This window comes from Ambystoma mexicanum, chromosome 9, assembly GCF_040938575.1.
Source record: "Ambystoma mexicanum isolate Mex_15411 chromosome 9, UKY_AmexF1_1, whole genome shotgun sequence".
NCBI lineage: Eukaryota > Metazoa > Chordata > Amphibia > Caudata > Ambystomatidae > Ambystoma > Ambystoma mexicanum.
This window is the reverse complement of record NC_090931.1, coordinates 366,561,462-366,578,523: the sequence shown is the minus strand read 5'-3', so window position 1 is coordinate 366,578,523 and position 17,062 is coordinate 366,561,462. Positions and strand designations below refer to the sequence as shown.

Genomic DNA, 17,062 nt, shown 5'->3' with positions numbered 1-17,062 from the left:
TGTGTGAAATCTGCTTGAGAGTCAAATAGATTGTCTGTTCTGCCATCTAGTGGTTCATTTGGAGAATACACCTTATTTTGAATGTTAGCTTAGGTGTTGACAGCTGTATTCCTGTTATTGGAATTGTGAATTATGTGTTGGTGGGATCCAATGCCCACCATCATATCCTCTTCAGTTTGATGTTAAGGTTACCCAGGGCAATGCCAGTAGTTAAGATTCATTCATAACCTTCCACTCATCACATTTTCTGGTTAGTGTTTCTGTATCAATTACATGTTTGCAAATTAAAATGAAAGGAAGAAACATGGTCTACTTGTTTTACTGTAATAAAAAAAAAAGGTTGCTCTCTGTAATGGTTGTGAAGGAGTACTGCTGGTCTGATATGCTTTCTTGTTCATAGGTTACGGAGCTGGAGCTGGGGGCTTGCCCGCAGGTGAGTAAACATAGACAATACACCTGGTGTCTATTATGACCTTTGGGTCGCGAGCCTCAGCTGCATGTTTCTTTTAATAGTGGGTATATGTCAATGATCTCAGAGCAGGTGAGGATTAGAAAGGGGGGTATTGATGCGTAACATCGCCTAGAAAGGCTAGCAGGTGTAGAAACACTGGCTCTGAGCCTAGTTATTGGTTGTGATGGCTGCTGTAGGCGCTTTGCCTGTTGGATTTGGTGAAGCCTCATTGAATGTATGGTGTAGAAGATGTATTGATGCTGGCTGGAGCAGGTTGGGAGAGGCACTATGTCATAAGATGAGCTGACTCTCTATAGTTGTGCATGACTTGCCGGCTCTTGGTAATGCTGCAGAAATGCTGGGACTGGAATATGGGCGTTACTCGCTTTTACCCTGGCAACTTTACTGAATGGAATTTCGCCAAATTATTTCCTCTTTTATTTCTACAACAGATGGTAAGAATGGCTATCATATATAGAGGGGTAGGCGGGGTTTGAGGGGGAGGTTTCGGTGGGCTCACCCCGCCTTCTGTGGTGCAAATAAAGAGCTACAATCTGAAGAAGAAAAATCTGCAAAGTTGCCATTCGGTAAAAGAGATTTGGAAAAGCCTAATAGTTCTGGAATATGGTGTGAAAGTTCTCGCAGTGGGATATGGGGAATGCTCACAGATTGAAATGGCATCAATGTTAATGTTAAAGGATATTTGTACCGTGCACTATCACCACTGGAGTGGTTCCCTGATGCTCTTCAATGAGGAGACACAGTACAAGAGTAGACTACAGCCAGGGTTATCACAGCTTGCTTTCATGAGTGGAGACAGAACATTGTGTTTAGTGTAAGAGTGCGGAGTCGAAGCACACTTCCACCACAACGCATGTGCACCGCTACAGGTATTTGCTGAAATGTGGTTGGAATTGTTGCAGTGGGGACAGCCTGAGGATTGGGAGCATGAGGGATATTAGGGGAAGTGATGGTAAACGATCTAGCTGTATTTTTATGGGGACATCTCTGATTTTTCCCAGGTTACGGAGCTGGGGCTGGAGGTCTGCCAGCAGGTGAGTTACTCAACATAATTCTATTCGTTTACTTTAAACAGCACTTTTCACCCGTGCCCTTTTGGGGCACTTTTAAGTGCAGAAAAAGTAAACGCCTCCATATAAAAGGAGCCAGTAAGTCAAGGGCGTGATGGATTGCACAGTGTTTAAAATATGGCTTCCGGTGTGTTGATTGCAGAGACTTAATGTGCTTAATGCCAGACTCCTCCATGTTTCAAGTGCTGTAAAAGGAAGCACACCTGTTTTGTGGCATTGTTCTTAAATGTGTTGCCCCCGAGCTATCCTCCCAGACTCTTATGTGCCCCCAGAAGTATTCCTAACATTGCTGATGGAAATTTTATTTTCCCCCTTCCTTTGTCTGGAGTCTGTGGCCAGATTGGGACTTTTCCAAATCCAATAGTTTTTTTTGTTCTCAGACCTGAAAAGAGAAAGGGGAACGGTTCTTCCTGTCTTGTTAACTAAAAATCAGCTTCTATGTTTTTGTCGGTTCTATGTCATTTCATCGACGGGTGCAATTTGGATGGGTTTTTTACGAGTATGTTTTACTAAAAGAACTCATCAACATTGTTTTTTGGGAGGTTCCCCTGCATCCCCCATCCCCAACTGTTTTTTTTTTACTTATTCCGACCCCCTACACGCCTTATATATACTCGTAGAACCACCCGTATATATTTCAATGAGTTTTTTCAGTAAAATGTACTCATTAAAAAAACCCATCGAAATTACACTCGTCGATGAAAGAACGTTAAAGCGTTTTTGGCATGGACGTTGTCTATGTCCACATTTTTAAGCATTGAAGTATTTTGACTTCCAAATGGTCAGGCTAGGGTTTGTGTTACTCCCTCTCCCAAAACGTTAACTGAAGCTATGCTTTTAACTACAGTTTGTATTTTTGTAAACCGAAGCACACAAATGAAACACAATTTTGCAAGAATGAGGCCTTTATTAGCCCAATCCATATTATTGTCTGACATCCTTTGAGAATGCCAACTCAATTTGAGGGTAACACGGCTGGATTTCCTCCCACATTCACTACACAATTTCCCAAACTTGATACAACATGCCTGGGAGAAATGTACAATCTCTGGAACAGCGTCCAGTGGAAGTTGAAGCCTGGGAATGAAGGGTGTGTGGACTTGACAACGCTCTTGCTTTGCTAAGATTTCACTCTGTGCTCTGTTTGGTATCAGGCAATAATTTCCCTCTACATAATGTCGCTGGGAAAAGCCATTGGTGACATTATAAATGGTGACATTACGTATGGGGGCGAGTGGCAGGGATGTCCCCTGCTCCCCTTGTAAAATAAATAAATAATGTCTCCCCAAAAAACTGGAACTTTTTTTCAGGAGACATTTTTGCAGGGACATTATTACATGGAACCCTCTGTTTTTGGCCAGTTAGTAGTTCTTATAGAAGCATATATCTCCCAATACAGCACATGGGCAAAAACTTTTCACTGATCAGCGCTCACCTGTGTTTTTGACCTTCATCTGAGCAAAAGCACTTTCGTACCTACACTCTTTACTTACGCTATTGGGGTTTGTCCTGCCTTTATTTTTTCAAGACCTTTTAGAACTTCCAGTATTAAGTACTTCCCTGGTGTGTTTTGTTTCCTTAATGTAACTGTAAACTATTTTGTCAACGGTATTTCCTGCTCTGACCCTGGGTCTGCACTTCCTCTTATATGTGTAAAGCCACTGCAATCCAGCCAACAACTGTAGTGATTGCCCGAGGAACTTGGCAAGAGCAGTCACCCTAAAACTGACCTTTTCCTACCTGTGTCCATCACATGCAATGAAGGCCTTCAAGCTTTACCGCCAGTCAAGTCAAATGCAAGGGGTTGGTTGGTAAGGCATTATGGCGTGCATGCAACATCCAGTGTGCTGCCACACAGCTTCTTGCAACACTTTGTAGTGCCCTTAGTGGTCAGACCTGGAATCCTCTGTCCACTGGCCCTCAGCCTGCTCTGGTGATCTAGGGGTCTCTTGCCTGGATGTGTCGGTTGAGAGGGGTGTGTGCTGTGAGAGATGCTTAAGCACACCACGATGGTCGTGTGCAAGGGCTCAAGGGATGCTCTAAGTGTTGGGTTTGGGACATGGTGTGATAGTTGGCGTTAAAGGCTGGTTTGAAGGTTGGTTGTGAGGTGTTGCGTAACAACTCTTTTTTAGGGACTGGGTGAGAGTAAGTGCATGTGAGTGCTATGGTGAGGTCTACACATTTTCTGTGAGCAATGGTGTGATAGCTGACCATCAGGAATCTCGGATGAGTGTTAGTTATGAGTGATGGTGTAAGAGGGTATTGTTAATGTAAGGGTGGTTGTGATGGATTTGTTTAAAAGGCGAGGGTGAGGATTAATGTTAAATTTCCTGAGATGGCAGGTGAGCTGCACATGAGGGATGGTGTAAAACATTGATTACAGATGTAATAAGAGCAATATCTTTATTTGATGGGTATTTATAATAAACCTATATTTCGAGGCGCAACAAGACAAGAGGGTGGGGGAACAGGAAGGACAAAACAATGATCCTGCTAGGCCATGTGACATTCAAATCACTCAAGTGCAGTAACGAGAAGTGCAGGGGAGAGGGGAGGGTGGAAGTGGTGGTCAGGGCAGAAGGGTCCATTAGAAAGACAGTGCCCAGGGAGGCCATCTACCCCCTACTCTCTGCTTGGAAAAGCGTCTGATCTGCAGAGAGTTAGAACTAAAAGACCAAAGGGCTCTAGCAGGGAGGTATCTAGGGAGAGAGAGTTGGCTGTGGTGGAGTCTGAGGCCCCAGAAATCCCTATGGATGATGGAGAGGGTCTTGATCCTCACAGCTACCGGGATCCAGTGGAGAGATTTAAGGGCGTGAGAGATGCGTCCCTGGGCTTGAGGTGAAGGATAAGTCTTGCAGTCCTGTTCTGGATTAGTTGAAGGGGTGAAGGGAGGAGTTGGACAGATTGAGGAAGAGGCTGTTGCAGAGCTCTGGAGACATTGAGGTTCTGGGTGAAGGTGAGGAAAGGGAGAGTGGCTCTCAGGAGGTGAAGCTGAAAGTGGGCCTTCTTGGCAAGGTCTGTGATGTGAGGCGAGAAGGAGCGAGAGGAGTCGAAGATGACACCAAGGTTTTTTGCCTCACAGGAGGATGAGGGGAGGGGGCCCATTGAGGGTGTCCAGGGTGTGGGAGGGAAAGAAGGAGCAGGGATCCCAATGAGAAGGATCTCTGTCTTACTGGAATTAAGGCAACGATTGTTCGCAGTGCACCATGCTTAAATAGCAGACAGGCAGTCAGGAAGAGAGGAAGAGGAGGAGGCAGAGGAGGGAAGCTTGAAGGAGAGCTTCTTGGGAGGTGTACATGTTGGTGGTGATGAACTGGTGTAAGGGGTGGGGGTTAGGGATAGTCTAACGCTGGTTGAGATGGCATATGAGTTGTCCATAGGGATAGTATAAAACATGGGTTGCAGATGCAATAAGAACATTGACTTTGATGGATAGTGTAAGAGTTGGTTTTAAAGGATGGTGTGAGAACATAGGCTACGAAGTATGGTATACCAACATTAGCTGTGGATATAGTGCATGGATGCCTGTGAGAAATGGTACGAGTGTTGACTACACGGCACCACACAAAACGGTCTTCTATATGGTATGCTTTAAAATGGATTGAAGTATTAACTGTCAGAGAGTATTAACTGCAAGATAAAAGGTTACCAAATGATGTGTCTAATGGTGAACTCTATTTTTCTTCTCAGGTTATGGTGCTGGTGGTTTGGCTGCAGGTGAGTTACAGATGTGCATGAAAAGGTGTATAACATAACCTTTCCCTCAAAGTGTTCACACCAGCATGTTTAACACCTAAGTATTAGGAACATAATTCCAGATTTGAATTTCCTATTCCTAACACTCATCCTGACCTGAGGTTTCATGACATTCATTTTTTCTTCCAGTTTCCCTGGAATATTTCTTTGCTGGAGAACCCATCTTTCATTCCTCAATGCCTGTATTGACCTTTTCCTCCCAGGTTATCTTTCCCACCATTCCCTCTTCTGATTACGTTCCCATCTTTCACTCTTCTAATGACTTTGCCATCCTTCCCTCTTCTGGTGACTTTGCCATCATTCACTTTTCTGGTGACTTTACAGTCCTTCCTTCTTCCGGTGATTGTGCCATCCTTCAGTCCTCTGACTGGGATCCTTCACTCTTTTGGTGGTTGTGCCTTTCTTCCCTCTTCTGCTGACTGTGCCATCCTTCCCTCTTCATGTGTTTTGTGCCACCCTTCCATCTTTTGGTACTTTACATAGCCTTGCCTCTTTTTGAAATTGCTCCACATTTCCTTTTTTTGATAGCAAGCCCATGCGTGTGGTACTGCTTTCATCCTTCTGTCTTGTAGTAGTTATGTCAACTTTGTATTTATTTATCGGGCCCGTATAAGGTGCATATGCAACAAGACTTAGTACTTAGGCATGTACTTAATTCTGAGGGTTATGTGTTATGTTCTTGCATCTGTACCATCCTTCGATTCAGTCTACTTCCTAGTATAATTTCTTACACTCCATTGATTTCTTAGGAATTATAGGTCATTTCCCTCTCCACTGACTCTCTTTTCTGTGTCATACTTAAGGCCTCCTATCCATTCATTGTCAGAATCCTGTCGTGTAGCCCTTCCCTGTCACATATATCATTTGTTATTTATTTTTTTATTTTAATTGGCATGTTTTAGCAAAAGCTTTTCACACCAATATTCACATAAAAAAGAGATAATACATTGATATAGAAAAATACAAATATATCCACACATCACTATATAGCACTGATCATTACTGGTGACTTTCCAGATTAGTTTGTCATAAGCTTTAGATACAAATTTAGAAATAAAATCTATATTACATAAACAAAGATCCTCATTGCGTATCTCAATCCATTATACATTCTGCAGCTTCCTCACTGGCATATAAGCGTATCAATGCATTGAGTATAATAACTGTAATCCAATGTTCTATGTCAAATATTATATTGTGAGTTATACATCGCAGTTCTTGCCATCATTGGACATTACATAGAGCGTCTTCCATATATTATAAAGTGTTATTATTAATGCAGGATCATTTTCTAATAGGCATCTGCTCCAAAACAGCAAAGTGCTCAAAGTTTCAGTTTCATAAACAAATGTGTTCAAAATGTTATGTCGCTCTGAGTTCACAGCAGGGCAAACAGTCCGAATGTGTCTCAGCGGTTCTAGTTCCTCAATATCGTGACATAATTGACAAATCCTCTCTTTTCTCAGGATATTTCTTCTAGCCCAAATAATTACCAAACATGGAAATTGATTTAATCTGACCATCAGAAAGAATCTCCTAATCTCAGGACAGGGCATTACACTCGATATCCTTGAGGCTTCCCAATTAAATTAGTATGTCCCACCAACTACTGAAGAGACTTATACTTTGGTACTCCTTCCATATTCACATAATAATCCCAATTATGAGCTTTCTTTCGTAGTTGTAATATCAATGTGTGGGTATTTTCCTGAAGATCAGGTTTCCGTCCAATCATATAAAAAAATTCTTTACAAGATTCCGTTAGCCAGTCGAGCTTTTTGATATCATTGCTACTGATGTTGTCCTTCATCAAGCTAAGTATGGAAGTATTTTGAGTATTAACAATGTGAAGCCAGAACGCTCCTTGTCTTATTTTTACCAAAGTAAACATGGAAGTGAGGCCACGTTCTAAACCCAGTATACTGACAGGAACCCAATTAGCAGTCCCTAATATGCAATGCAATAGGACCCCTTCCAATGTATCCAGGCATTTGCAATCTATTAAATTCCAATATTCCAATCTGTATAGGGCCATAGGTACCAGTCTCAGTTTATAGACCATCAAGAGTGCAGCAATGCCAAATCCATTTCTAATTTATTGAAATTGCATGATGGCGCCCAGCACCTTAGATACCTTAGTTTCTACTGTCATCATTAAAGCGATCTCAATATGTTTAGCTGAAATAACATTACCTAAATTTAAGTAGTCAGTAGTCCACTCTACTAAGAGATTATCCACTGTGATATTGGTGCGCTTGAGATGTCTATTACCATTGAATGTCTCTACTCAAATCTTTTTTTACATTTATTTGCAAATCAAATGCATTGGCATAGTGTATGGGGTTATGTATAGACCGACTAATACCAATTTTAGTATGGTCCATCAACACTGTTTCGTCAGCATAAGACAAGAGTGAGATCTGTTGTGATCCCCATTTTGGGGCAAATGTTCTCATTTCAGTGAATCTCTCAGGGAGGTCTGCCAGATACAGGTTGAAAGGATAAGCTGCAAGAATGCACCCCTGCTTCAAACCTCAGTTGGTGGTTATCTAATCGGTCAGGCAACCTGTACCAGCAGTACACCTGGACGGAAGCGCCAGGATCCAACTGACAGATCATATTCAGAAGTCCTTTATTTATACCCCATTTGGTTTGCTTTGACAAAGATTTAGTCCTGTTAACGCAATTAAAAAGCTTTACTAAAATCTATGAAGATGACATGTAAACGGGGGCATTGTTTCATCTGAGCTCTGCCTATAAGTGTGTGTAACATTACCAAATTGTGTATAATGGAGCAGCCGAAGTGAAATCCAACTAGAGTATAATGTAAAAAATCCTATGGGCTTTAGCCCAAATTTGTATATCTCTTTGCAGTATATTCATAAACAGGTGACTAGAGACATCAAGCATGGAGAGTAGGTAGCAATTAGCCGCACTACCTCTCTCTCCTGCTTTGTGAACAGGAATCAGTAAAGAATGCTTCCATGATGAAGATATTTTATTTGAATCCACTATATAAATAAAATCGCTAAAAAAAATTGCTGCTTAGGAGCTGGGATAGTTTGTGACAAACAAATTAGTTAGGCCATCAGGACCTGGGGCTCCCAGGTTTTTTAGTGATCTTCTCATATTTTCAATGTGCTGCTGTTCATAGGAAGTTAGGTCAAATTTGTCCATAGGGAGATTCCACGGATTATGTGTCTCCTCGCAATATAAACTCTTAATATGATCTTCTCAATATAAAATGTTAATATGATCTACCAAGTTTTCAGCAGGCACATTGGTAATTAGAGCAACATTAACTCTACCTATATTGTTGTTAGTTAAGGACCAGAATGGTGTTTCTTCTTTAGACGCAAGCATTTTAAGCATGTGCTACTTCTTTGTTCTTTTTGATAATTTATGCTCTCTTCGCCAATTTCTGTATTCGTTATTACTAATTTGTATATGTTTCTTATATATCTGAAGAGAGAGAGAGCTTTATTATTTTGGATTTTTCGTATGGCACCCCTTATTGCACGTCTCGTCTCAGCTATGGCCCTAACATAGGAATTCCTAATTGTTCAGAATAATGGCTATGCAGCCATCAGACTCAATTGCCGAACGTCTTAGTAGGAGGGAAACCGATTGATTTCCTTCCGTCCAGAAAGAGTGAAGCCATTTCAAAATGTCTCCATTGTCCTCCGCAGCCTCTAGGTGGTGAGGGAAAAAATGATGGTGCCAAATGTCCCCAAAGAAATTAACAGATTCAGGGTCGAGAGACCACCATAGTCTGCTGCTAGGCAAGAAACAGAAGCAAGGAGTGACTTGGTTACTCTTGCAGGACATAAACCTGCGAAAAGGCATCCCAAAATGTTCCCTATAAATGTGAAGTAGCAGTTGATTCCAGTAGTCCTGGCATGAAAAAGAAGCTGGGTGACAGCCTGATCACAAGGATCCAGAGAGAGTTTGTTAAGACAAGAGGCGTGCAGAGCTTCCTTCAACGAGCTCGGCCCACTCTCTTTGGAGACTGTCTCTAAGATGAAAGACGATGGCCATCAAAACCCTTTACTGGCAGGGGTCACGTACACTATACTCAAAAAGTTAAATGTGACAGGTGAGAGGGGTGAAGTTAGTGAAGACAGCGGCAATGAATGGGATTCAAACCATGCTCATGAAACCCACATGAAGTGATGATATTGCTATGCATCGTGTTGACCTTCTGAATGAGGAATTCTGCCATCTTATCACAATACGCTTGAGATGGGGGGGAGGAGGTGACACTCAAAAGTGTGCTTTGGGGATACGTTCCATGGTTTTTTGATAATCCCTTCCATTCAATACTTTTGATTTTTCCTCTCTGACATTTCTCACCTTTTCCCCTTCTCTGTCATCTCTATCTACTGTGCCATCCATTCTTTACCTAAGATCTCCTCTCGACCATCATATCCTCTCTTTATCACATATGTGCCTGCCTTTTACCCTCATGTCCCCTTCTGTGCCATTCCTCTCCTCTCTTAATCCTTCCAGCTGTTTATTTTAATTGTATGCATTCTTATATTTATATTTTGAGTGATTAAGTTGCTTGGCATAACTCGGAACCAGCTAATGGCACCCGGCTTTTTAGAAATGATCTGATCTGCTGATTCTTTACCTTCACAGCGAAACCTGCTAAGTCGTATGGTGGTGGCGCGCTGGGTGCTCTGGGATACAGAGGTAGGTGAAGCGGGGGAATGGGGGGCAGACGTCTAGAACATGCTGCTTGTCTTCATATAAGAGGGTGTTATGTTGACTCCAGCGTTCTGCCCTAAGCCGTCCTCAGTGCTAGTCAATATTTCTGACATGGTCTCACCTTCAATACATCCCAGAGTCCTGACTAGCTCATTAAAGTGGTGCCCAATCGCTGGTGGAACCCGAATTACTGTGCGGCTCCAAATAACTTTCCATCCAAATTCTGTCTAAATACTTTCTGGTGCGCTACTTCACTAACCACTTAAGTGCTAACCGCTAAGCTATCCGAACAATATTTGACTCATTCCCATGAGAGTCCAACCCCTCCAGATTGCAGAGCTCTTGTAACTGCCCAATGATTCAATGCTGTGAAGCCCCTTTTTTCCAACAATCACCATTGTCACTGCGTCCATTTTATGCCCCAGTTCTGTTCTTGACTCTGTTGCCTTATAACATCTTGTGTTTTGATCAGGGGCGTTGCTAGGGGGGGCTAAGGGGGCTAAAGCCCCTGATCTTTTGGTTGTAGCCCCGGATAGAATCTCAGGAGCTACAGCCAAAAGACTAGCTAGCCCCCAGTCCCAACAGTTCCGACATCATCGTAGCCCCGGGTCATTTCCAGACCTATCAACTCCCCTGGTTTTGACCCTCTGGCAACAGCTCACACCACTAGAGGTTCCCCATGCTATCGCACCTCCAACTCACTCTTCACATGCTCATCCTATTCTCCCTCGTGCAGTTAGCCACCTGTGCTCGTTTGCTGCCCACTACACAGTGCGCTGTGAGACCACCTAGTTCTGACCCCACCCCATTGTGTAACTCCATTCATGCATCTGGGTTATTTGAACTACATGCTCGAACCCCCCGCCTCATTTTTTCTGGTCGCTCCATTGCCCCCATACCATTTCTTCCCTAGACATGGAAGGTCCCCTGCATGGCAACACCCATACTGGCAGCCATTTTAGAGCAGGAGTGTCTCTGGTTTACCAAATGAGGGCAAAAGAAATCATCTTCAGTTAATACTTAAACACAGTTGATTAATTTATTTTTTTGTAAAAAGAAAATCGATATAAACAGAACTCACCCTTTTTGGAAATGTTCAGAGCGAGGGTTAATTCTAATGTGCACTAAATAATGATATCCTACAATATATACAACTGATTTTTCTCACTCCTGACAAAAATGAAAAGTAGCTTCTGTGGTAAAATAGCTGGAATGAGTGACCAGAGAGACCCTGAATTAAACATGTGATTTGTTATTCTTCTCTCTCATCAGATTGATTTTGGTGCACACACAATAAAGTCAAATACAAATAAAAACTGACGGTGCAAGGTTTTGCACAATGTGCATGACAATGAGTTCCGATTTGTGAAAATTATCTTAAAAGATCAACTCATCCACTGTGACTCAGCGCAATAAAAATACACAACAGAACCATTGTCATTTATAGTTAATTACAAAAGCCCCTTTTTTACAACATGCCATCAGAAGAAAAACACGAAAACCTGTTATATCAATGGAATACAAGAGGATATAATGCAAAGAATAAAATGAGTGTCCATCTAGGGTACAATCGAGGTAAGATTTAAGTCGAACAATTCCACCTTCTGTCCCATGCGCTAACCAGGTAGCCTGATACCGCAGAGACACAGTTTTCCCCTTGTTCAAGCTTGCATAAATCATGTGCTTCTATCAAGATAGGAACGTTGAAGCACTTGAGTAAAGGCATCAACCGGCTTCGCCGGAGGTTGTTTCACTGAGGACCCCAGACTATGAAATGGTAGATATCCTTAGAAGGATAAGCGAACATGGGACATGTTTTAGTATTCACATGTTTCCAGTTATGGGTAAAACACCTCAAGGGTAAGATTCCCGGGCCAAATTGTACATATATATTTCTCTCTGGCAGAATAGTCAACCAATTGAGATATTTTTCGTGACCTAATGATGTTTTCGTCCTGACGTTTTGTGTAGCAGGTGGCTTCTCGCGGGCTCTGTTCACAAGGTCCACTAGGGTCCAATCCTAAGAGACCTTCTTCACGGTCTGTACGGCTTTGAGGCCCTTGGGCGAGTAGCGCTGTACAAGAATTGCAAATAAAATAAATAAATAAACAAGATGATCTATTCTGGCCTATCCCACAGATTATCCACCCCAACCGTTTTAAGGGACTTTTCCCCGTGGAAAAACCATGACCGTGGGTTGGCACTGTTATTATTTCAGGGCACCCTTATATACACTCAGGGCATCACTGGTGCCCAGTTTCAGCCATAACAGGACCTGCCTAATTGTAATAGCATAGTCCACACCCAGCACCCCTAGTTCAAATTTAAGGGCTGTGGTTGGGGTGCCCTGTGGTAAAGATAACAGGTTCTTGTAGAATTTGTTTTCGCGTGAAACCAGACTATCAATTCTAAGATGGCCGACAGTTCTGAGCCATAGAGGGATGCTGGCTGGGCCTGTGCACTATACACTTCCAGGGTTGGGTCTAGGTCACTTCCCCTAGAATGTTTTGAGAAGTTCAGCGTGGCACCTGAACCCCTCTTTAAAATAAGGTCAGAATTAACAATCTAGTTGTGCTAGTTTCCTTTGTCATTACATCGAACTCCCAAGTAATCAAAGTGTTTTACTTGCTTTATTAGTTCACCTTTAAAGGTTAACTTAATTAATAGCAGTGATTTCCAGTGGCAAATATATAGATGTGGTCTAAGATGAATTAATTAGCTCTTTGTTGTTGCAGACGTCAACAAATATATTGAACGCTATATATATATATATATATATATATATATATATATATATATATATATATATATATATATACGTTCCTTCTTTCATCCGCTTGATCCTTTCCGCTTGAACATTATTGAAAGTTATGTCTATTTCTGGTGTTCCCCAATAATCATCCTCTTCATCCAGAATGCCCTTAAGGCAAGACAGGAGCCAGAACTGAGCATTTCAATCACCGACTAATATTCCCAGCGAGTGATTCATCTTTTTCAGTACAAGGTTTTGTTTGCAGCTTCTCCTCGACCTCTCTTCATATTTGAGCAGTATTTCTTTTTTTACACTTCCACGGTTCTCTACAACTGCATCCCAGCACGAGAAACCCCAGGATTATTTCAGGCAATACATATTTTAGGCCAAGAGGTTCCAAAATGGGTTCCTGGTTCACGAATGGCATATGACATGCTATGATATGATATGATATGCTATGATTAGTCATTTATAACTCACCTGTACACATGTGTATGGACACACATGGCTATCTCATAGGGCACTTCCATCCCAGTAACAGTTTCCACCCATTGGCTTTTAAAAAGATTACACATTTGGATGCCTGATGTAATCCCCCATCTGCTCTCCTCACCCAACACAAGCTGCGCCCAAACCAGCTAGAATGGCGAGATTCCATCCTTTGCCTGATTCCCGAGTGTGCTCATGCTCGGGACTCACCGTGCCCCACCAAACCCCCCCCCCCCCGCCCATTTAAAAGGTTCTGCTTCAGTTGTACTATTACTGTCTCAGGAAGAGACTCCTTTACTCTTGAAAGCTTTCAGGTCAAAACATTGATTTAGCCAAATAAAGGCATCATTTCTGTAAGAAGATCTATACTGAGAAGCTTATCCAGGTGGCACAATGACTCAGCATGTATAGTGCCCTGCAGCCGGGGGAGCTAGTTATTCTTTTCGCCTGCATCATCCCTAGTCAGATGCTACCTATCACTTGCCTGGGCTGCGGCTCGATTGTCATGGCCATTTCTTTCTATCCTATCCTGAAAACATTTTGTAACTTCTGTTTCACCTCCCACCGTTTTAACGTTTGCTCTTTTTAAGACGCTCCGAGAGCCTCTGGGTAGGACCTAGGATTAGTTCATCACTATGTAGCTTTATTTAGAAAATCGTTCTATCCTTTTGTCCTTCCGAAAGATTGTATTTTTCAGCTCCTCCTATGACCACATGGTGATTGAGAAGTGTGTTGCAGAGCACTCATGTTTAGATGCTCTGTGCCTTTCTGTGTATTAGAACATGACTAGTTAGGGCAAACCCTGTTTACTGGCATATTGGGTCTCCTTTTGTGCTATAGGACCAGTGGTGAACAACAATTCTAATAAAATAAAATGTCAGGGCCACTTTTAGAGCAAGGCATTTTTAGAAACCCACCTGGGGAGCAATCAGTATAAGGCATCTGGGATTGGCATGGTGGCTGTACAACATTGAAATCGCGCTACATTGTATGAGGAGGCAGGGTGTCGAATAGGCCTTGCTCCTGGGGTGGTATTAATTGTTGCACCAGCCCTGGGTCGTTGCTACCATTGGGTCAGTCTGTGCAGCGGGCTTAGCCTGTGAAATCATCCCGCTTGAGCAGACCTCAAGTTTAGACCTCGCTCATGGAGAAAGCACTTTCAGCCAACACGACCTCTTCCATCATATGCGAGGTTGCATCTGTCTACCCAACACATTCTGATGGTGACACTTTTTTCTTTCTCTCTTAGGTGGTGCTGCGTGTGGACAAGGGAAGTACTGCGGCCGGAGGAGAAAGTAACCACACCTGGCGGCTTTACGATTCACCTCATGAACCTTGGTGCTACTGCATAGTCGAGAACGTAAACCTTGAATTTTAGAAATAATGCCAAAAAAAGACGTCCGACTCCCTGTACCATACGTCACTGTTCCCCCACCCCGTGCTCCAGTACACAGATTAATACACTGATAATGCTACGAGAGGGAGAGAGAAGAGGCATTCTTCAAACCACACACTCAAAAGAGTGAATAGAGTGTGAGTTGGTGAGGTCCTTTTTCTGGGTCTCAAAGTCTGCCTTCTAGGAAACCCTCTGTCACATGTCTTCCTCCCCAGACAGGATGTTAGACGTGAAGCAAGAGAAAGGTCCTCGTCACCACTCCCTACCCCACCCTTTCCCCTCTGGTGCTAATGAAATCTGGGGAACCCCTCTGTTATGCTGCCCTGAAAGAGCTCTCAATGAAGCTCAACAGGAGAAACCCTGCCTCCCCCTACTGGTGCATGAGGGCCTCCCACGCATACACAGGCCTAGGCGTGGCTAGTGGAAAGAAGCCAAGCTGGGCATTGCCACTTACGCTATGCCGTAATCGGAGATCTTGGCATTAGTGCCCCTTCTGCCTGTTCTCGGACGTCTTTAGCACAAGGCAGGCATTATGCTCACGTGCCTTCCCTCTTCTCATTTGCCTGCGTGGGTACCTTGTGGCATCCCTGGTGTACCCGAGCTTGTATATGTTCATGTTGGACTTACCACTTGTATGATAATCCTGAACCGCATAACTTATGAGTTGAACCGGATCCGGTCTGAAATTGAATATGGCTGCCTTTTTGGCTTATGTATGCTTGTGCGTTGACTTGGGTTCTTTTTTTGTACTTCTACTCCTGTGGGGCATGGGCGGGGCTAAGCGGACCAAAGTGGCTGAGAAGTTTGCACGGGTGAGAGGATATCAGCTTTGACTAGAGGTTTTGGCAGGGGCAATTTTCAAACAGCTGACAATGCCGCCTTCCCTTAATCCTCTCCATTTCTACCAGACATTGGACAGGAGAATGAGTGAGTTACAAAATATCTGTAGTACATCGGCCCGGTTAGAAGGGACTTTTCTGATCTAGAGGACTGTAAGATGTACACCGATCCCGGCAGAGTTGCATCAGGGACCGTGGTTGTATGTTATGCAGCTGCACCCCGCCGCTGCCAAGAAATCACTTTGTTACCACCATTTCTGTGCACTGTGTGAAATAGCTGTACAATTATTAAAGCCTAGCAATCCGAGTCGTGCATCTTCCAAGCCATTGGACAGCAGTCTGATCCTCATTGCTGTCTCTCGCCATCTAACGCTCATGAATCATTACATTAGTATCTGTGTTTGGTCGGTTTCTGTTCCCAGGCTGAAGTCTCCGTGCTTGGGAGACTCTGCAAATGTTCATTGTAATCACCGATATAATGCTGTTGAAACACTTCTTTTGTACAAAAAATAAATAAGATGAAATGTTAAAGTAACTGCTTCTGAAAAAAGACTAATAAATGGAACCTTTTGAAAGATGCTGGAGTACTTCTTCTCTTTCCGTGCAAGCGGGCTGGGGCGGCCCCTGGCATTGCATTGCCGGCAGCTGTTTACAAGGAATTGTGGGTACAGGAAGTATGTGTGTGGGAAGGAACCCTGCTTTTGTCACTGCCTTGCATACATGTTCTCAATGGCAAGAGGTGTCGATTTGTTACCGGAGTGCCAATGAGACGGCCGTGTCTACATATGGTGAGCAGGATTCTTTTCCTGTGTGGTAGATGATCTGAACCCCAAACCAAGTGCATTTGCACAGAATCCGTCTGACGTAGTCCTGCCCGAGTCTGAATGAGATGTAGTGCAGCACTGTGGACCAATGAGATGTGGTGCAGCACTGTGGACCAATGAGATGTGGTGCAGCACTGTGGACCAATGAGATGTAGTGCAGCACTGTGGACCAATGAGATGTAGTGCAGCACTGTGGACCAATGAGATGTAGTGCAGCACTGTGGACCAATGAGATGTAGTGCAGCACTGTGGACCAATGAGATGTAGTGCAGCACTGTGGACCAATGAGATGTAGTGTTGCACTGTAGACCAAGGTAAAGATTACCTTCAGTGCGGGTTTGCACACCCTTAGGGGCTGATTCATGGAATTTGTATGCCAAAAAACGGGGATTTGTGCGCCATTCTGCCCGCAAATACCCATTTGTTAAACAGGGATTTGCAGGCAAAATGGCACACAAATCCCCGTTTTGTGGCGCACAAATTCCATGAATCAGCCCCTTAATCTAGTATCAAAAGTAGATAGATATTAGTTGTGAGGAATTCAAACCTCATGTATATCATCTTCTTTGTGAGATTTTTAGAATTCAAAAATAATGATCCAAACAATTTGTAGTTATTCTCAAAATACCAATTGTATTGTACAGCCTTTGCTAGTATAAGCTACTAAAGTCAATTGGCCTCATTATATCTTGTGCAGAATGGGTTTAACGGTGCCTGTAATTGTGCCGGCGCCGTTAAACCCACTCCGCACTAT

General features: G+C 43.2%; 1 protein-coding gene across 13 annotated transcripts in view; it reads left to right on the top strand.

The window, feature by feature from the left end:
* The window catches only part of ELN (elastin), a 187,185-nt gene extending 171,126 nt beyond the window's left edge, over positions 1-16,059 (top strand). For 11 of the 13 annotated variants that reach the window (XM_069614810.1, XM_069614817.1, XM_069614816.1 and 8 more), the window contains 5 exons: positions 401-433; positions 1,474-1,506; positions 5,233-5,259; positions 9,940-9,993; positions 14,499-14,682. In XM_069614810.1, coding sequence (XP_069470911.1) covers positions 401-433; positions 1,474-1,506; positions 5,233-5,259; positions 9,940-9,993; positions 14,499-14,548 — 197 coding nt within the window. In that variant the 3' untranslated portion in view covers positions 14,549-14,682. Of the gene's footprint in view, positions 1-400; positions 434-1,473; positions 1,507-5,232; positions 5,260-9,939; positions 9,994-14,498 lie in introns of all 13 variants that reach the window. The other 2 variants (XM_069614818.1, XM_069614808.1) reach the window with 2 other exon arrangements.
* Positions 16,060-17,062: the final 1,003 nt, after the last annotated feature.